The sequence below is a fragment of the Neovison vison genome, chromosome 4, assembly GCF_020171115.1.
Source record: "Neovison vison isolate M4711 chromosome 4, ASM_NN_V1, whole genome shotgun sequence".
NCBI classification, from domain to species: Eukaryota; Metazoa; Chordata; class Mammalia; order Carnivora; family Mustelidae; genus Neogale; species Neogale vison.
In genome coordinates this window covers 176,132,601-176,154,390 of record NC_058094.1, presented here as the reverse complement: position 1 = coordinate 176,154,390, position 21,790 = coordinate 176,132,601, and the positions used below count along the sequence as shown (strand labels likewise).

Genomic DNA, 21,790 nt, shown 5'->3' with positions numbered 1-21,790 from the left:
TGCTTTGGACAAACTGTTTTCATTCAATTCACCTGCAGAGAATCTACATGCATCTTGGCTCCAAGGAGAATTTTTGATTTAACTGGTCTGGGGATGCTGTTAAGGCATCAAATTCTGGTTTGTTTGTTTGGCTGGTTGGTTATTTATTTTTTTATTATTATCTTGAATTAGCCAGCATATAGTAGTACATCACTAGTTTTTGTTGTAGTATTCAAGGATTCATTAGTTGTGTGTAACACCCAGTGCTCTTCACCACATGAAAGTCATCAGATTTTAAAGCTCCTCAGGTGATCTTAATGAGTTGCCAAAGCTGAAAACACTAAACAAAGGGGTCCTGCCTAGGGCTCTTGCAGAACTTTCCAATTAAATCCAGGTAAAGGCTGTTAAATTTCCTATTCATGGGCTTGTGTTTATCACTGGGCTTTGGGAGCAGTTTCATTGCAGTAATATCGATACCCTGCTGAATTTGAAATCAAAGAATACTAGAGAGTTTTTCAATTATCTTATTTGAACTTCCTACCATTTCTTTAATGAGCAGGGTAGGTACATTATTTTTATCCCCATTTTACAGGCATAAATATGAATTGAGAGGTTTAGAGGCTTTTGCAGTACCTAGGGGAGGTGGAGATGTGTTAGAAGTCACGCCACTAAATGCTATGCATTTCTCTTGGCACTTACACAGTGTAATCCTGTTCTATATTTATGTTTAAATCCTATTTCCTCATTGTACTCTGAGCTTTTTGTCACCTGCTATTTCATTCATTCATTTATTCATTCATTCCTATGCATTTGGCTGTTTTATTTTGAGTCATAGAGGGTTGCAGAAGTGAAAAAGACTGTTATCATGGTCTCTGCCCTAAGTGAGCTTTGGAGTCTAGGAAGGAACAGTCAGAAAAGTATGCAACTGACATAACATTAACATAAAAAGAAGTGCTTGATGGTGGTAATTTACAAAAGTGAGGAAACAAATCCCCTATCTTGAATTAGATGGGGATGGGGGAAGAGGGATAGGATGGTAGTACACTGCAGAGGAAGAGAATGCAAAAATCTAAGCTAAAATTTGACATATGAGTAGAGTGTTCCCATTTGAGAAAAGTCACTATATTTCCAGGTAGCAGGAGCTGGTGAAAAAGGGAGCAAGATGAAAGTAAATCAATGTGTGTGGGGGGGAGGCTAACAGATATTGTAAAGTGGGGAGTGTGATGAATGAAACTACTGCTGGGCTGGCAGCAGACCTTAATACGATCTTGTAAGTAACTGAAGAGCCATATTAAGGAGTTTGTGCTATCCTGAGGAAACTGGGCTTCCTATGTGGACAAGTCATAGTTATATTTGTATTTCAGAGAAGGTGCTCCAGAGGATCCTCTTGACCACAGGGTTAAACTTCCACAGACACTTCTGTAGTTCTGAAAGAGAGGACAGATGTAAGTATCTGAATAGACTTAATATTTCTGCTTTGGACCCCGCAAGCCTTGGGGCTGATTTGATATTTAACAGTACAAGAGAGGCTCCAAGGATAACAGCTGAACTGAGCCATCTGGGAAGTGGTGGTAAGATTTACTGAATGAGTTGTTACAGAGTGAGCAGAGAGTCCAGACGGGAGAAAGGGTTTATTTTAGGATTTGTTGCGTTTGAGGCATCTGAGCTGCTTTTTGGGATTGGATTCCCTGCAGAAAATATATTCCCTAAAATTTTAAAGTTTATTACTGTATTTTCCACACTTGTAAAACTTACCAGACCACCTTACTACTGGAAATTATCAAAGTGTAAACCCTTATTAAACCCACGTACTAAATCCAAAGAGGACGTTTGCGAAAATAAAAGCTTGCCCGCCTTCAATAGAGGACCGGGTGGCTGGTCTTTTTTCCAGCATGCTCCATATCTAAGCTCAGGCTTCTGGCTCCTCCAGTCGTCTCAAGTGCGAAAAAGTTGCTGCCCTCTGCTGGTCAGATGTGCGTAAGGCAACTCAAGGAGAGAAATGTCCTAGGGGCGTGCCAGCTGGTGGATGACGTAGAAAGCCGGCGTCCTGAGATAGCCAGTTATACTTGCGTCAGCTGTGCTCGCCGCGGGAAACCTGACAAGCCGCATGGCTGCGGGTTGTTCAGAGGCTCCGCCGCGAAAGGCGGCTTCTGAGGGGCCGGTGGTAGGACAGGCCGGCGTCTTGCCTTGCCTGGAGCTGCCGACTTATGCTGCCGCTTGTGCACTGGTGAGTAGCCGCTACTCTTGCCTGGTGGCGGGCCCGCACCGAAGACACATCGCACTGTCGCCGCGCTACCTCAACCGGAAACGCACGGGTATCCGGGAACAGCTAGATGCGGAGCTCCTGCGCTATTCCGAGAGGTACCAGTCTCAGTCTTTTCCTCCGCCGCGCGGACAGCGCCGGAAAGCAGCCTGCCACCCCTTCTTTCAGGCCCAGGAGGGGGCGGCCGGAAGAGGTGCTGATGGCGTAGCAGAAAAGGGGTGAATGGGAAAGAAAGCGCCGGCCACCTGGAGCTTAGGCTGGAGGCGTTCTGGAGTCTTCATCCGGCCCCAAAGGCCCATATCGCCCTAGGTGGGATCGTACGGGGTCCATTTCGCAGGCAAGAAGGAAAGCGCAAAGGTGACGTGGATTTTGTCGGCGGAGCGGGTGGAAAAGCTTGTAGAACTGGCGGGTAGGGGTAAGACTAGACCAGGGGTCTAGAGACCCGGTAGGCCCAGTTCTCTGTATTTTCCCATTTGACGTTGGAAGTTTCGGATACAGTACTTAAATAGTCTCTCATTCTGTAGAAAATTGCTTATAAAGCATTAGTACGGTCGTTTATTTGTAAGCCGTGGAAGAGTTTCTGTTGTTTATTTTGGCTCTGGTACTTCCGCTGGGTTCTTTTGTCTTGGACCTGATCATGGATGAGGAAAGTACACATTTTGTTTTGGTTTGGTTTTAAAAAACAGTTTAATTTGTCCAACTGGCCCGTCTGTTGGGTTTGAGGGTGAAAAAAACTTTGTGGGCCATTTAAATTAATATATTCAGATAAAAACTTGGAGTTACAAAAGTGGAGGGTCACGGGGGGAGCATGTGTACTTTAATACTGCAGTAGACGGTTTTGCCTTAAGAGCAAGAGTTCTAAAACTAGGACGAGTGGGATCTCTACCGATTTCTTACTGCTCTTCAGGAATTCCACGACTTCCCCCTCCCTCCCCTCTGGGAAATTTGCAGTCTGTTGTCTTGGACAAAGTATTCAAAGTGTTCACTTTCTCAAGGGATCCTGAGAAGGTTAAGAATCAAACAAGTCTAGAATGCACAGCTTACTCCGAACACCAACACACTGGTTGTGTGCCTATTTTGGATACCAGGGTCTTGGGATTAAGAACAAACAAAATCCCTGTTTCAAGAAACTGTAAGCTCTAACAAAGATAGAAAGGTAAGCCAGATAAATCCAATAAAGTGTTAAAATATGACAGAAATCTAAGGTAAATCGCATTAAGAGGAAGAGTAGTGAATTTGATATTAGACCTTTGAGAACAACTTAACAGGAGAAGGGTTCTTTGAGATGGTAGTATTTAAAGCAAAAAAAGTGTGGCATAAACAAATGGATAGCAGATGTAAAATAGACTGCTTTGGCCAGAGGATTGTAAGTAAGGTTTATGTTAGGGTTGTTGATACTGCATGCCGTTGGAGAGGAGGGCAAAACAGAGGTGGAGGGGTGGAGGCAGTGGCAACTCAGGATGGACATTTTTCTTCTTCCTGTCCGCCAGTTGGGTTTTTTTGTTTGTTTGTTTGCTTTTGTTTTTGTTTTTCTTTTTTCTCTTTGCTTAAGCAGGCTTAGCACTTCATCCTCTTGGTGCCCTCCAGCTCTGAAATTTGGTGCGCTCTGGAGAGAGGAGTACATATGTGGTCTCTGGAACAATCAGATACACAGTTTAAGAAACCACACTTGGTAGCATTCCCCGGTGGCTTAAGGAGAGTGAGACTGGAGACGTGGAGACCAATTAAGGATTGTTACGGTTGTCCAAGAGAAGATGACTAGAGTATGGATTTGAGAGATTTAAGGATATAAAAGTGGTTGCAAAATCAGGAAAGAGGCAGTGTTTGAAGTATTTTACCTCCTTGGAACCAATCAGCGCCTCTGCTTGACAGGCTAGGGGGAAGCCACTTGGAGTGTCTCGTCAGAGCCATTACACCAGAGATATAAGGAACTGACTTAATGATAATTTATGTTACTGAATGGGACAGTGTGGCCATGTGGAGCAGGTTGCACTATGAACAGATGAGGACTGCCCACTCTGCACCTTCCTCTCCCCTGACTCCTGTTACCACATTGGGGCATCCCACTAACCCTGTGGGGTAAAGACTCTGACTTACTCAGTGCAAATAAAGCAGCACACATCGAACTATGCATTTCTAATTAGGGACCACTCATGGAACATTATCAAGATATGTAATGTCAGTCAACCATTTATCCTGTATAGGTAGGTTTACAGACTTTGGGGCCATCCTGTAGAATCAGGAGGACTTACTTCACTTTAAGAAATGAGGAAAAGGGGGTGTTGGGAGGTGGAGGAGGGACAATAAAGTATCCCTGAAACTGAGAAGGCACTTTGAGATTGGAAAACGAAGTGGGGGACTCCATACAGTTGACACGGAGTTTCATTCTGGGTAATTTACAGCAAGTGGAGGGGGTGGATTGGGCAGGTGATGATCCAGGCAGCCACATAGCTATGCTCCACAGTGCTGGACCCTAGTTCACATTTATAGAGTGGGAAGGGATGTGCAGAGGGCATTGTAGTGAGGTCAGAGATCTGATACTTAACAGACTTCATGGGGCCACATGTCCTCCAGAAGGGTGGGGAGGAAAGTATGTTACCACTACTAGTTATCTCGCTTCGGCAGCACATATACCACTACTAGTTATCTAAATAACTTCAGGGAAGATCAGAAGGAGCCTTCACATATTCTGGTCGGGACACTTTCACCTCCAGGGAACCTGGAACCCATACCCCTGAGGGAGGTCATCACTTGGAAATGAACAAGATGGAGGGCCACACATGGGGTCAGTATTCATGCAGTCTACCTCCGACGTCTTTATGGCCTGTATGGTGTGTATGGCATGTACAGTTTATGTGCCATTCTTCTGTGATGACCCTAGAGCCGGATACTGGGAGTTGGGCTGCATACCTGTGGCAGTAATATAAACAGCAACATGAGGTTAATATACCTGTAAGACAAAAGAAAATATAGTATAGTTTCTCAGTGACCTGGTACAGAGGTGAGTCATCAACTGAAGGCATCAGCAAAAGTGATCCTTTCCACAAACCCAGCCATCAAAGCAACTGTTAATTTTAGCGTAAGTGGTGCCCCGACTGTTAATTCCAGTCTTTGTCGTAACTATACATTCTTTGCACATTATTCTTTTTTCACATTATTCCTGCAACTTTTAAAAATTTATTTATTTTTTTTACATTAAGATTTTCTCCTGTTTTCCCCTCTTTAAATGAGTCTTACTTTAGGACAAATTACTATTCCCCCCCCCCTGACAAAAATATATTCCCATTTCTCATACTTTCTTACTCAAAACACATATCTTATTTTCTTTACATACACAGTTGCTTTCCTCATTATTTCCACTAGTCTTTTTAAATAATTTATTTTATTTTGAGAGAGAGCAGGCCTGTGTGGGAAAGAGGGGCAGAGGAAGAGGGGGAGAGAGAATCCCAAGGAATCCCAAATTCTGAGTGTAGAGTCCAACTCAGGGCTCAGTCCCATGACCCTGAGATCACAAACTGAGCTGAAATCATGAGTCGGATGAGTAGTCTTAATGATATTTTTAGAATTCTTTTTTTTTTTCCTTAAGATTTTATTTACTTACTTGGCAGAGAGCACAAGTGGTGGGGGATGGCAGAGGGAGAGGGAGAAGCAGGCTCCCCACTATGCAAGGAGAGCGGTGAGGGACTCTATCCAAGGACCCTGGGATCCTGACCTGAGCCACCCAGGCACCCAACATTTGTTAGAATTCTTAATGCTTAGAAACTTTACTTTCTAGTGAAAACTAAGTAGTAAGCAGTATTGTTTACAGGTGTACAATATAATGACTTAACATTTCTATACGTTACTCAGTGCTCATCATAGTAAGTGCACTCTTAATCCCCTTTACCTGTTTCACCCATCTCCTCACCCACTTCCCCTGTGGTAACTATCAGCTTGTCCTTTTTCATTAAGAGTCTGTTTCTTGGCTTGTTTCTTTTTTCTTTGTTCGTTCGTGTTGTTTCCTAAATTCCACATTTGACCAAATCATATGGTATTTGTGTTTCTCTGAGTGGCTCTTTTCACTTAGTGTTATACCCTACATTTATCCATGTTGTTGCAAATGGCAAGATTTCATTCTTTTTTTATGGCTTAGTAATATTCTATTGTATGTAGACATACCACTTCTTTATCATTTCATCTGTTAATGGACACTTAGGCTACTTGTATAATTTGGCTGTTGTAAATTATGCTGTAATAGACATAAAGATGCATATATCTTTTTAAATTAGTGTTTTTGTATTCTTTGGGTAAACACCTCTGATAGTGGAATTACTAGATCATATGATAATTCTGTTTTAATTTTTGGCAGAACCTCCATACTGGTTTTCACAGTTGCTGCACCTGTTTGATTTCCAACAAAAGTGCAAAAGGGTTCCCTTTTATCCACATTTGCCAAGACTTGTTGCTTGTATTTTTGATTTTGACCATTGTGACAGGTGTGAGGTGATAGCCCATTGTGGTTTTGATTTGCATTTCGCTAATGATGAATGATGATGAGCATCTTTTCATGTATCTGTGGGCCATCAATATGTCTTTGGAAAAACGTTCATGCTTTCCCCCCATTTTTAAATTGGATTATTTGGGGTTTTTTTGGTGTTGGCTTATGTAAGTTCTTTGTATCTTTTAGATATAAATTCTTTACCAGATATGTCATTTGCAAATATTGTCTCCCATTTGGTAGGTTGCCTTTTAGTTTTGATGATTGTTTCCTTTGCTAGGCAGAAGCTTTTGATTTTGATGTAGTCCTGGTAGTTTTATTCTTAGTTTCTCTTGCCTCGGGAGACATAGCTAGAAAAAGTGTTGCTAGGGTTGATATCAGAGAAATCACTGCCTATGCTCTCTTCTAGGATTTTTATGGTTTCAAGTCTCCCAGTTAGGTCTTTAGTCCATTTTGAGTTTATTTTTGTGTATGTTAAGAAAGTGGTCTAGTTTCATTATTTCACATGTAGCTGTCCAGTTTTCCCAACACCATTTGTTGAAGAGAATGTCTTTTTCCCATTGGACATTCTTGGCTCCTTTGTTGCACACTAATTGAGCTTGTGTTCATGAGTTTGTTTCATGGGCTCTTATGTTCCATTGATCTTATGTGTCTATTTTGTGCCCCTACCATATTGTTTTTATTATTATAACTTTATAGTATAACTTGAAATCTGGGATTGTCACACTTCCGGTTTTGTTCTTTTTCAAGATTGTTTTGGCTGTTCGGGGTGTTTTGTGGTTCCTTAGAAATTTTAGGATTATTCAGGTTTTGTGAAAAACTCTGTTAGGATTTTGATAGGGATTGCATTAAAGTTCTAGATTGCTTTGGATACTGTGGGTATTTTAACAGTATTGGTTCTTCCAATTCATGAGCATGGAATATCGTTCCATCTGTTTGCATTATCTTAAGTTTCTTTAAAATTTTAGAGAAACATGGTGGGGGGGGCAAAGGAAGAAGGGGAGAGAAACTGAAGCAGACTCCATGCTGAGTGTGGAGTGCGATGTGGGGCTCAATCTCATGACCCTGAAATCACAACTTAAACTGAAACCAAGACTCAGATGCTTAACCAACTGTGCTACCCAGGCACCCTGTCTTCAATTTTTCATCAGTGTTTTATAGTCTTCAGAAAACGGGTATTTCACCTCCTTACTTCGGTTCATTCTTTTTTTTTTTAAGATTATATTTTGTTTATTTGAGGGAGAGAGAGAATGAGAGTGAGAACATGAAAGGGGAAAGGTCAGAGGAAGAAGCAGGCTCCCTGGTGAGCAGGGAGCCTGATGTGGGACTCCAGGATCATGACCTGAGCCAAAGGCAGTCGCCCAACCAACTGAGCCACCCAGGTGCCCCCAGTTAAGTTCATTCTTTAGCATTTTACTATTTTTGGTGCATTTGTAAGTGGGATTGTTTTCTTAATTTTTTTTCTGCTACATTATTAGTGTATAAAAGTGCAATGGATTTCTGTATGTTGATTTGTATTCTGTGACCTTACCAAATTCATGTATCAGTTCTAGTAGTTATTTGGTGGATCTAGTAGTTATTTGTACCTAGTATACAGTATCTAGTAGTTATTTGGCTTTTCTTTCTTTCTTTCTTTCTTTTTTTTTTTTTTTTTAAGAGGGGAAGAAGCATACTCCCTGCTCAGCAGGGAGCCAGACTTGGGGCTAGATCACAGATCCCTGGGATCATGACCTGAACCAAAGGCAGATGCTTAACTACTGAGCCACCCAGTCTCCCCAAGGTTTTCAGGTTTTTTATATATAGTATCATGTCATGTACAGTGAATGAAATTTTTGTTTCTTCCTTACCAATTTGGATGCCTTTTGTTTCTTTTCATTGTATGATTGCTGTGGCTGGCACTTCCAGAACTCTGTTGAATAAAAGTGGTGAGAGTGGACATTTTTTATTTTGTTCCTGTTCTTTGGGGGAGAGCTCTCAGTTTTTCACTATCAAGTATGATGTTAGCTGTGGGTTTTTCATATATGACCTTTATTATGTTAAGGTATGTTCCCTCTAACCTAGATTATTGAGGTTTTCATCCTGAATGGCTGTAGCACTTTATTAAATGCCTCTTCTACCTCATTTGAAATTAGGGGGGTATTTTTGTTTTTTGTTTGTTTAAGATTTTATTTATCCAGGGAGCCTGAGTGGCTCAGTCAGTTAAACATCTGCCCTCAGCTCAGGTCATGATCCCAGGTCCTGGAATTGAATCCTGCATGGGGCTCCCTTCTCAGCAGGGAGTCTACTTCTCCCTTTTTGTCTGCCTGCTGCTTATGCTCTTTGCCTCTCTCTAAAATTAATTAATTAGTTAGTTAGTTACTTTAAAAAAAGATTTTATTTATCCATTGAGAGAGACCATGCACATGTGCACAAGCCAGGGCAAGGGGCAAAGGGCGAGGGAGAAGCAGACTCCACTGTGTAGGGATCCCGACTTGGGGCTCCATCCCAGGACCCTGAGATCATGGCCTGAGCCAAAGCAGATATGCCTAACCAACTGAGCCACCCAGGTGCCCTGAAATGACAGTTTTTAGTCTGTTTTTGATGTGGTATATCACATTGATTTGCAAGTATTGAACCTTTCTTGCTTCACAGAAAGAAATCCCACCTGTTCATGGGGATAATTTATTTAACATATTGATGGATTTATTTTGTTGAGGAATTTTGTATCTATGTTCATCAGAAATATTGGCCTGTGGTTCTTTTTTGTGTGTCTCTTTTGGTATCAGAATAATGCTGGCTTCGGAATGAATATGGACACTTTTTTTTTTTTTTTAACTCTTCTGTTTTTTAGGACACTTTGAAAATAAGTATTAAGTATTTAAACGTGTGGTAGAATTTACCTCTGAAGTCATTTGGCCCTGGACTGTTTTTTTTTTAGCGTTTTTAGGTTATTCAATTTCATTGCTGGTAATCAATTGAACAGTCTGTTCAAATTTTCTGTTTCTTTTTTATTTGGTTTTGGATGGTTCTCAGTTTCTAGGCAATTATCCAATTCTTCTAGGTTGTCTAATTTGTTGGTATATAATTTTTAATGATGTCTTAAAATGTTTTGTATTTCTCTGATGGTTATTTCTCCTCTTTCAATTCTGATTTTGTTTGAGTTTTCTCTCTTGATGAGTGTGGCTAAGATTTATCAATTTTGTTAATCTGTGATTTGGAGACTATTCTGTGTGCATTTGAAAAGAATGTATTTTATGCTCTAGAATGGTATGTTCTGTGTATATCTGTTAGATCCATCTGTTCGGATGTGTCATTCAGAGTCACTGTTTTGTTGATTTTTCTGTTTGGATGATCTCTCTATTGATGGAGGTGGGGTATTAAAGTCTCTGCTATTACATTACTGTTGATTACTTCCTTGTTTGTTATTATGTTTAATGGTGATGAGTTCCTTTAACTTTTGTTTGTCTGAGAAATCCTTTATCTCTCCAATTCTGAATAATAGCCTTGCTGGATAGAGTATCCTTATGGGTTTTTTTCTTTGAATATATCAAGCCACTCCTTGCTGCTGAAAACGCCACTGAAGCCTTAAGGAGTTTCCTTTATGTAACTGTTTTCTTTTCTCTTGATGCTTTTAAAATTCTCTTTTTATCATTATTTTTTTATATTTTCATTACTCTGTGTCTTGGTGTAGACATCTTTGGGTTGCTTTTGTCTGGAGACCTCTGTGCTTCCTAGATGTAGATGTCTAGTTCCTTCCCCAGACTTAGGAAGTTTTTAGCTGTTATTCCTTCAAATAAATTTTCTGCTCCCATTTGTCTCTTTTCCTTCTGGGATCCTCATAATGCAAATGTTAATAAACTTGATAGTGTCCTGAGTTCCTTTAATCCGTTTTCATTTTTTATGATCTGTTTCTTTCTCCTGTTCATCTTGACTGCTTTCTATTACACTGTCCTTGAGGTTGCTGATCCATTCTTCTGCATCCTCCAGCTATGATTTATTCCCTCTAGTATATTTTTAATTTCACTTATTGAGTTCTTCATATCTAAATTGTTTATGTTTTGTATTTCCTTGTTGAGGGCCTCACTGAGATCCTCCACTTTTTTCTGAAATACAGTGATCATCTTTATGATCACTACTTTCTCTATTAGGTATATTACTTATTCCTTCTCATTTTGTCTAATTCTTTGTTAGGAAAGTCATCTGCTCTTAAAAGTAATGCCCTAATAAACAAGAGGTCGTGTAATGCCCTGCCGTGCAGTATTTCCTATTCACCAGAACCTGGCATTTCAGGGGTGTCTCTTATCTGTGTTGTGTATGCCCTGCTTTTGTGGCTGAGCCATGTTTTCCTTCAGGCTAGTCACCTTCAATGGCTCTCTCTGCCTAGGTGGGCAGGGTTTGATCCAGGACTCGGGATCATTACCTGAGCCAAAGGCAGACACTTAACTGACTGAGCCACCCAGGCATCTCTATTTTTTGGAATACTTTGAAAGAATAGGAATTAACTTCTTTTTATTTTTTTTTTTAAAGATTTTATTTATTTATTTGACAGAGAGAAATTACAAGTAGACGGAGAGGCAGGCAGAGAGAGAGAGAGGGAAGCAGGCTCCCTGCTGAGCAGAGAGCCCGATGCGGGGCTCGATCCCAGGACCCTGAGATCATGACCTGAGCCGAAGGCAGCGGCTTAACCCACTGAGCCACCCAGGCGCCCTAACTTCTTTTTAAATGTTTGGTAGAATTCACCTGTAGAGCATCCAGTCCTGGACTTTTGTTTGTTGACAGTTTTTTGATTACTGATTCAATTTCATTGCTGGTAATAAGTCTGTTCATATTTAGTTAGTAGGCTGGTCTGGGGCCACCTTGGGCTTGGATGGAGCCAGAGCAGTCTTTTGCCAGAGCTGTGTTAGCACCAAAGTCAAGAGTGCTTTCCCTGTGTGGTCATCTGAAGTTTCTGTTGGTGGGCTGGGTCTGCAGTTAGACCAGATGTCTGTCTCCAGTCCACTGCTGGGGCTGCTGTTGCACTGGTGTGTGCTGTAATTTTCCCTCTCCCAGGGGCAGGTGTCACTTTAGAGTGGTGCTGGCCCCTGTTGGGGCTACAGGCACAGTGCAAGGCTTGCAGCACTACTTTGGATGGGCTTCTACAAGATCTACAAGGCGAATGGGGGAGCTGGGTGTGCTACACACAGTGTGAGCAAGATTGACTACATTGGTCTGCTGTAGGGGAGGAGATGAAGCAGCCTGGGAAAACTCCTTCAGAGGACTGGAGGGAGTGGATCCACACAAATGTGTGGCTGGGGCATGCTTTAAAAAGCAAGCTAAGTGGAGGTTGTAGTGTTGTGTTGGGTCCTGCAGCTGTCCCTGTATTCAGGATGGGGTGGGTACTGGGGAGGGAAGTGGTGCCTACCAGCTCTTTTGTTATTGAAGAAATCTCCCCAAGTTCCCTGCCTCTCCATCCCATGCTCTGAGATTATTAAATAAATCTCCTTCCTGTGTACCCTAGGTATTTTTCAAACCGCTGCTTCTGTGCTGTCTCTTCAAGGGCAGGGACTCCGTTTTCTTTCTTCTTTTTTTTTTCTTTAAGATTTATCTTCTTTTTTTTTTTCTTTAAGATTTAATTTATTTATTTGGCAGACAGAGATCACAAGTAGGCAGAGAGGCAGGCAGAGAGGAGGAAGCAGGCTCCCTGCAGAGCAGAGAGCCTGATGTGGGGATGTGGGGCTCGATCCCAGGACCCTGGGATCATGACCAGAGCCGAAAGCAGAGGCTTTAACCCACTGAGCCACCCAGGTGCCCCAGGGACTCCGTTTTCTATCCCCCTCCTACTTCTTAAGGTATTGAGGCTATTGATTTGTAAATCAATATTTATTTAAAAACAAAATAACATGTTGATTATTTAAAAACAAAACAAAAAACAAAATAACTCGGAGAAGCCAGGCCCCTCAGTTTTCAAAGCCAAATGTTACAGGGATTTGTCTTGTCAGTGCAGCCCACCTACCTGGGGAGAGGTCTTCTTTCCCCTCTCTGCCCTCAAGGAGTCCCTCCCACCCAGGGTCATTCCCCCTCTCTGGTGCAATCTTTCAATAAGCATAAAACATGTTTATGAACAGATCCAAATTTATCCTTATTTTTATTGTAATAAGACAAAAGTAGACAAACCTATGTTTAGCAGTCAATATTTTCAGTATTTTATTTGGAAAAAAAATTGTATGTCCAAAGCTCTGTTACGAAGGTAGATTGATGCAAGGGTTTTGAGTTGACAACTCAGAAAACATACAGTCTCCATTGGTGAAATGCTTTTCTGAAGTAGTGAGTAGTTCTCAATAGAGTTTCCTATTTAATCTACCCTTGAATTTGCTACTCTTTCCTGGAAATTTTAATGTATACTGAAATGATGCCAATATGACTTGATGCTGATATGTTATATATGTGTGTGTGCATGTGTGTATATATAAATATATAAAGTATATATGTATTAACACACATACACATTTAGATACATGTGTATATATATAAAGAAGTGTGTATATGTATATATATGTATATATGCACACACACATATATATATATATATACATAGTATTTAGAATTAGATTCAGTGTCCACCTATTTATAAGTCCATTTATTACCTCTTCCAGAGGTCATGTAGACTTCTGGGTTTTTTGTGCTTTGATGACTGTCCTAGTGATGTAGTTCCTGCTTGGGAAAACACTGGGAAAATGCTGAAATTAACAGTTGAAAAAAATGCTTTCTGGAGTAAGTCTTTTGAGTTTTTGGTCTTGATTTGATAGTTATTAAAGTTCCTTTCCAGTGGTTTCTGGCTGTTTTATTTAAGCAACAGCTGTTAGGGATAAATTCTTTCTCTTCTGCTATGTGAGTAGTTTTAGAAATTTAGTAGAGTTCGACAAAAATGTTCTGTGCTCTCAAGGATTTACAGTAGTGTGTGGAATGCAAATATACACAAATAAATAGTCAATAAAATGAGATGAAGTTCAGTGTGATGCTGTGGCACTGTGTCTGTTAAAGATTTTATTTGTTCGACAGAGAGTGACAAGGAGAGAGGGAACACAAACAGGGAGTGGAAGAGGGAGAAGCAGACCTACTGCCGAGCAAAGAGCCCGAAGTGGGGCTCCATCCCAGGACCCTGGGACCATGACCTGAGCTGAAGGCAGATGCCTAATGACTGAGCCACCCAGGCGCCCCGCCACTCTTTTAGAGGAGGAGTGATTTCAGCCTTGCCTTGGAGAGTCTGGGAAGTTTTCTTGAACAAAGTATTGGGTGTGGTAGTGAAGCCACCAGGTGTACCTCCTTAGTAGTTAAAATTTCTTAAATACTTGGAAATGACATTTAGACATAGTAATTGCCCCCAGTCCTGTCATACTGTGTAGACAAAAGTGGCAAAATCAGGTCTTAATAAGTAAAACTATGTATTTCATTTATTAGCATTTCTATTTATTACTAACAGTTGCAGTTTGAGGATTTTCCTCCCTTAAGTCATTGGCTTTAATATTCAGGGGCTTCACCTGTGACTCTAATACTTCTCTTACTGAGGGTCATCTAGTGCAGAAACTCATTTATGGTAGATAATACCAAAATTACCTTGATTCGGCTATACTCAGAAATAGAGAAAATTTTCTTGCAAGTCTTTTTTTTCCTCTCATTCTCGCATGACTGGAATTCAAATGCATAGCTAATAGGTCAACCTACTGTTCATATAGAATTGGACATTTTGTTTCTGGGTACCTATTTTGAGTAATCATTTTTAACTTCATCAGTATATCTGAAACCCTTTGGTGAAATTGAATTACTCAAGTTGTTAGGGATTAATCATATGCTGTTGTGTTTTGGCATGTGAGGTTATGTTTAAGAGGTATATAATTTTTAGACTCAGTATATTTAATCAGTATGATAATGGCTTAGTTTAAGAGAAGATTAAAATTTTTTTTTCTTTTTTAATAGCCTTTTAGGTGTCCCCATTGCATATGACAACATCAAAGTAGTGGGTGAACTGGGAGATATTTATGATGATCAAGGACACATTCATCTTAACATAGAAGCAGATTTTGTTATTTTCTGTCCTGAACCGGGACAAAAGCTTATGGTATGTATGTATTTATATATATATATATATATATTCTATTTTCCCCCTAAGCTTTCTTTGTATAGTTGTATAATAGTGTAATATGAAAAATTTTAAGAGACTTGGGAAGCAAATGGATTGGTGTTGTTGGTTCCTAAAAAATTTACCATCAGTTCAACATTGGTAAGTTTTTAAAAACTCCATTCTTCTAAAACTCCTTGAATGTGCAGAGAATGTGTCTCAGAATTTATTCTCTTCTTTGGATAGCACCAGAATGATCTTAAGCAGTGGAAAAAAAAAATAACAATGAAGCTTATTATTTCTTAATTATACACAAATAGTTTCTTTATAAAGGATTCAAATCATATAGTAGTGTATCAAAGAGGAGTTGAAAATTCAGAGTGTTGTGGGAGCAGGCAGGTAATGAAAGTGAATGAAGGATGAGGTCAGGGCACCTATAATGTGCCATGGCCCTGTGGGGTAGGTCTTTTAGTTTTTCAGGAGAAGCAGGAAATAAATACATTGATGTGAAGTTGACTGAACTATACCCCATTATGCTCTGCATTTGTCTTTCTCGTCTACTAGCACTTCCCGTGTGTTTGCACTTTTACATACACATACATTTATTTTTTTAATGAAAAATGTTATAGGAATTGCTTAATCATTTAAGAACTATTAACTAACCCTTTATTGCTACTAAAATACAGGTCAAATTTTACTGTCAGAATCTATAAGACATTTTTAATTTAAAAAAGTTGTTCATTATTAATTAAAGTGGTAGAGTATTGTGGGCCTGCCCAGCTGGGATCCTACAACCAGCCTCCATAACAGTAATATGGCTATAGTATAGCTTTTCTTCTCTAATAAAATTGGCAGTAGATTTGTACTTAAAAATTCCCACATGTATCTGCTTTGTGTAAGTTACTGTAAATGTACACATGGAAATACTATACAGAAAGTATGAAATAAAAAAATCAGTCCTCTTTATTTCCTACAATAAGTTCCAGTTTTGAAATAAATTTAGTTCGTTTTTTTTTTTAATATGAGGTATAATTTACATACAACAAAATGCACCGATCAGAGTGTGTAGTTCAGTCATTTCTGTTAAGAGCATATATACCATTCTATTTTGGAAAGAGCCTCATGCCCTTTCCGGTTCAGTCCTCTCTCTTCTAGATAGAATCATTGTTCTGAATGCATTTATTATAAAATTAGTTTTACTCATTCTTGAATTTCATGATAATGGAATTTTCATTACACAGTGTTTGAAAATCTGACCTCTTTTGCTCAACGTGTTTTTGCATTTCATCCATGCTGTTTGGTGTATTGGTAGTTTATTTCTTTTTGTTATTCATGGTATTTGGTTGTATGATTGTATCGTAATTTAATTGCCCATCTTTATTGATTGACATTTGGGTTGTTTCCAGTACGAAGCTATTATGAATAAAGCTGTGAATGTACATTTTCATTTCTCCTAAGTCAGAGTGTAGGTATTTTTTTTTTTTAAAGATTTTATTTATTTGACAGAGAGAGAGAAATCACAAGTAGGCAGAGAGGCAGGCAGAGAGAGAGAGGGGAGGAAGCAGGCTTCCTGCGGAGCAGAGAGCCCGACATGGGACTTGATCCCAGAATCCTGGGATCATGACCTGAGTCGAAGGCAGAGGCTTTAACCCACTGAGCCACCCAGGCGTCCCAGGTATTTTTTTACCTTTACGAAAAACAGGCTAATTTCCCATTTAGTACTACTAGTTCTGCATCCTTGACAGCATTTGGTTTTGTCAGTCTTTTAATTTTACTTAGGGGCATATACTAGTTTCTCATTATGATTTTAATTTGCATTTCTTCTTTGAGCTCTTTTTCATGTGTTTCAATAAGGGGCCTATTCAAGTAATTTGCCCATTTTTAATTGGGTTTTTGTATTATTGAGGTGGAGTAGTTCTGTGTATAGTCTTTCTACAAATCATCTTCAGATAAATGTATTGTATCTTCCCCCAGTCTGTGACTTGTCTCTTAACTTGTAATGGTATCATTTCATAAACAGAAGTTTTTAATATTGATGAGGTCCAATTTGTCCTATTTTTATAGTTACTGCTTTCTGGATCCTATTTAAGAAACTTGCCTACTCCTAGATTGTGAAGATAGTTTCTGTAAGCCTTGTAGAATTTTTAGTTTTAGGTTTTCCATTTAGATCTATAACCCATCTTTAATTTTTGTGTGTAGTGTGAAGTAGGCCCTTGAAATCCATTTTCTTATTCATATGGTTATTTAGTTGTTCCAGAACTCTATATTGAAGAGTTTACTTTTGTGTTATTTCTTAAATTGATAGACTTTATTCTTTTACAGCAGTTTTAGATTTACAGAAAAAGTGAGTTGAAATATAATACCTCTCTTCGCTCTCCCACTCCAGCACACAGTTACTCCTATCACTGACATCTTACGTCAGTGAGATACGGTTAAGCTGATATCACTACATTAATTCTAGACTTAAAAAAAAAATAGTTCTCTCTGTTGTACCTCCTAAAACCCATGGAATGTACAACACAATGACATGTGTCCCCTTTTACTGTAGTTTATAAAATAATTGGGCACTGCTCTAAAACTTCTGTGTATTTTATCTGTTTATCCCTTTCCCTCCTTCCATCCTCTTGAAACCTGGCAACTATTGATCTTCTTTACTGTCTCCATAGTTTACCTTCTCTGGAATTTCATATAGTTGGAATCCCATTGTATGTAGCCTTGTCAGCTTGCTGCCTCTGACTTAGCAGTATGCATTTCTGTTCATGGCTTGATAGGTTTGTTTTGTTTTGTTTTACTGTTGAATAAGTACGCCAGTGTATAGCTACAGTTTGTCCATACCGGAACACCAGCCTCTTGATAATGACAGCCAAAGAATTTTCTATGTTGCTAACATTAAACAAGGCTGTATACATGTTAGCGTCAAAGTTTAAAACAGATGATTTTAAAAAAGCATTTCAGATGTTCATTTATGTATGTTACATATGTTGATTCTTAGGGGAAGAAAACTAAGGCTTTTTAAAAAAAACTTTGAGCTTAAAATCATATAGCATGTATTTTAAAGCTTCTAAAAATGTCATTGTGATTCAAAGTAGCCCTGCTCAGGATCTACATAGGAAGGGTAAACTGTCTTCTGATACATTGCTGAAGTTAAGGAAGAAGCTAAAGAAAGTTCTTTAAGCTTTGAAACTCAGACTGTTTATAGAAATATAATATGGCTCCCAGTTATAGAAAGCATATGCTTCCTGCTTTGAGGTCTTTTCACATTTAGGTTATATCAAAGAGTATTTTCTACTTGGTTTCAGTATGGTTATAATCTATTCCCCAGGGAATCCTGTAGTGGGAGCTAAGGAGTTTTTTGGTTTTGTTTTGTTTTTGCTTCTTTAGGGGTAGGAAGAATAGTTTTTTATCCAGTTAGTAAGTAATTGCATATCAACTGCCTAAGTTTGGGCTTTCTAAAAACTAGTACTCTAAAATGATTGTTTAGTATAATGTAAATTTTAAAAACTTTTCCTATATCAAATTACACCATATTTTGGATGTTTTCTCTTTGAAGATCAGTTTGAAGCTTAAGAAGTTTTCACTTTTTAAAGTCTTTGGATTTCTTGATTTTTATTTTTTTTCTCCTTTCTTCCCAGGGTACGATTAATAAAGTGTCCTCCAGTCACATTGGCTGTTTAGTACATGGGTGTTTCAATGCCTCCATCCCTAAACCTGAGCATATGCCCGCTGAACAGTGGCAGAACCTGGAGATAAACGTGGGTGATGAACTAGAATTTGAAGTATTTCGTTTGGACTCAGATGCTGCTGGAGTATTCTGCATTCGGGGAAAATTAAATATCACTAGGTCAGTTCCTAATCAGATTATTTTAATTTTGATACTTAGTCATTTCTGTTTAATTCTGAATAACATAAGCCCCTCATTTAAAATAAATGTTATTAGAATTTCCATGCTTCTAAACCATAAAATCAATGTAAATAGGAATCTTAAGTGCTGTGGCAAAGCACTGAATATTCCGAAGCTCTACACATCTAGCTAACTCTCCTGTATTTTACTAACTCGGTCTTACAATTTTCTAGTTTAATTTGTTAACCAAAAGCTTGATCATATTGCATAGCTCTTAGGCTTCTATTTTTACACAGCTGAAACAAAAAATTTGATTGTCATTATGCCAGGTAGATAATTTAATTTTCTGGTATTGAAATTCTTGTAAGTATTATTGTCATCTTGAGAATGGAGTGAAGAAGAAAAAACACCTTTGGGAGTATTGCTGGTGTTTTTTTTTTTTTTAGATTTTCCCTTGATTATTAAAAGTATGGGTTAACGTTTTAGAATTGTTGTCCAATAGAACTTTCTGTGATGATAGAAATGTGTGGTGTATTTGTGTAGTATCTTATATGTAGCTAATATTACTACATAGGACTCTGCAGTTCCAGAGGGCTACTGCATTGATCCTTGTTTTTATTTTAGTGTTAACTCATAACTTTGAAAGTAATATCGCTTCAAGCACTGTTAAGAGAAAAAAATGAAATGAGGATTGATAGAGTAGATGAACTCCATTAATTTCATAGATAATGGAACTATATTTTATCATTGGTCAGATATGTGGCTATTAAGCCACACATGATAGGGTAAGGTCTATTGTAACCAATTTTTTCTAAACCAAACCTAAATTTAGAAGCTACTTTTGATAAAACTTGCCATTTCTGTGTATGAAAACAATCTGGAAGAAGTACTTTGGAAAAAATTGTAACCTTTGTCAGACATTTTAATGGGCTAAGGGATAACAGAATATTAGAAATTTATGCCATACTTTATCTTGTCCTGCTATCATTTAGAAAAAAAAAACACTTGGTATATTCTTAATCTCATCTTACTCCTTTTGTTTATTGCTCTGTAAACTTTTTCAACTGTTAATTCAGTTTACAGACCAAGTGCTCTGGAGTTTCTGAAGAAATAACAGAAACTGGCCCTGAAGAAATTACTGAAAAACCTCTCAAGAAGAAAAAGAAAAAAAAGAAAGACCCAGAGTCCTATGAAGTGGAAAGTGGTAATAGAGAGCTAGCAAATTATGCAGATGCCACAATGAACAAAGAGACAGACCTGCAGATTGATAATGACCTCTGGAAGGATGAACCAAAGAAGAAGAAGAAGAAGAAAAAGCACCAGGAAGATCAGGACCAGGATCCTGTTTTCCAAGGCAGTGACTCCAGCGGTTACCAGAGTGACCATAAAAAGAAAAAAAAGAAAAGAAAACACAGTGAGGAAGCTGAATTTACCCCACTTTTGGAACACTCACCTAAAAAGAAAAGAGAAAAGTAATTTTCTTTAATGCATTTTAAATATTCAGCTTTTTAAAGATTTAGATAAAAGATGGGATTAAATGTGGGAATAGTATGAAATGCTGGTGTAGTCCTGTAGTCTACAAAACAGGAAACATTTGATTAGGAGTTTTTGGTGCTTAAATTATTAATGTGATCATTACTGTGGGAAACACCAATATTATTAAACAGCCAATTTTATTATATACAAAATAAAAAGGTAAGAGTTACTCTTTCAAATCTTAACATTTTCCCAGTTTTTACATTTCAAATAAAATTATTGCTATACTCTGAAGACTGGCAAAAGGACTTTGTAATATAGTGTTATTCATATCATTTAAGAATAAGTTGGAGCTTTTTTTTTTTTTCTTTTTAATGGGTTTGACCTTTAGTCATGATTTTTAGAGTGGGGGAGGGGGTCATGGGTAGTAGCAGGTCATGGCTACTACCATGTTTCTGGGCTCAAGTTAGAATGGTTTGCCAAAGGAGTTCCTGAAGTCTCCAGAGCTCTTAAGAACCATGGCACTATTAACAGTTGACTATTCTTGCCTTCCAGATGGAGGGAGGTTCATAGAGAAGGCTGTTTCCTTATACTATTCTGCTTTTGCTGTGTTTGGAGCAGTAGAGTCTGATTAAGACCTGATAAATGCTATTTGTCCAAGTGGGAATTTCTCAACTACTTAAGAAAAAATTTCATTGAGAAAATGTGGACTTTTTTTTTTTAAACTACTAGAAAACACTGAGTAATGAAATGACAAGCTGTTTCAAGCTAATAATCAAAGCATGGCCACATTCATGAATTAACAGTACCTGACCATATGGCTGTGTGTAACACATCTAAGGAAAGATGTAGTTCCTTCCACTATGGAGTGTCAGAGGAGATACAGATGCGCACACATACGTGAGTAAATACAGAGAATTAGTAATTCTGATAAGTACTAACAAGACTGTCTACTCACTGTTAGCTGTGTTAATATCTCTAAGAGGATGGGTAGATGAAATGAACTTCACATGGCAACTATTCTGTTTTTTCTAGTATCCGATATTGCACTGGTTTCACGTGGTTTAATTTTAATATTTAAATTCTGCTAGTAGTATATCTTGATCCAAATCTGTAATGATAGAATATAGAATTTGGGGAGTAGTATTCACATGTTTGTCCCCAAGTAAGTTAGTAAGACCAAACAATGCAAAGATACACACCAATTTCTTTTCCTACAATTTAATGTGGGTATTGAGCCCTTAAAATATGGCTAATACAAATTAACATGTGCTATCAGTATAAAGTCCAAGATTCTGAAGATGTACAAATAATGTAAAATATCTCAATTTTGTATATTTGGTGAAATTCTATTTTTGGTATATAGTAGGTTAAATAAAATTTATATTCAGTTTTTTTTTGTTTTTGTCTTTTTGCAGGTAACAGATTTAAAATGGAATGTGAGGCTCATTAGTATTTTTTTGAGGATTTCTGTATTTAGGTTCATCAGAGATAATGGCCTGTAGGCTTTTGGGTGTTTTTTTTTTTTTAAAGATTTTATTTATTTGTCAGAGAGAGAGAGGGAGAGAGAGCGAGCACAGGCAGACAGAATGGCAGGCAGAGGCAGAGGGAGAAGCAGGCTCCCCGCCAAGCAAGGAGCCCGATGTGGGACTCGATCCCAGGACGCTGGGATCATGACCT

General features: G+C 38.5%; 1 protein-coding gene across 1 annotated transcript; it reads left to right on the top strand.

Annotated features, from left to right (window-relative positions):
- The first annotated feature begins 2,044 nt into the window (after positions 1-2,044).
- Positions 2,045-21,503, top strand: POLR1F (RNA polymerase I subunit F). Its single transcript, XM_044246171.1, has 4 exons — positions 2,045-2,340; positions 14,652-14,793; positions 18,426-18,634; positions 19,711-21,503. Exons 1-4 carry the CDS (start codon positions 2,087-2,089, stop codon positions 20,108-20,110), a joined length of 1,005 nt encoding a protein of 334 aa, XP_044102106.1. The 5' UTR covers positions 2,045-2,086; the 3' UTR covers positions 20,111-21,503.
- The last annotated feature ends 287 nt before the right edge of the window (positions 21,504-21,790 follow it).

What these genes read in the sequence shown, in the direction of transcription:
- POLR1F (XM_044246171.1), top strand. Translation starts at nt 2,087, where the DNA reads ATGGCTGCGGGTTGTTCAGAGGCTCCGCCGCGAAAGGCGGCTTCTGAG. An exon ending in CTCCTGCGCTATTCCGAGAG is followed by an intron (nt 2,341 to 14,651) that starts GTACCAGTCTCA and finishes CTTTTTTAATAG; the next exon opens with CCTTTTAGGTGTCCCCATTG. An exon ending in AACCGGGACAAAAGCTTATG is followed by an intron (nt 14,794 to 18,425) that starts GTATGTATGTAT and finishes CTTTCTTCCCAG; the next exon opens with GGTACGATTAATAAAGTGTC.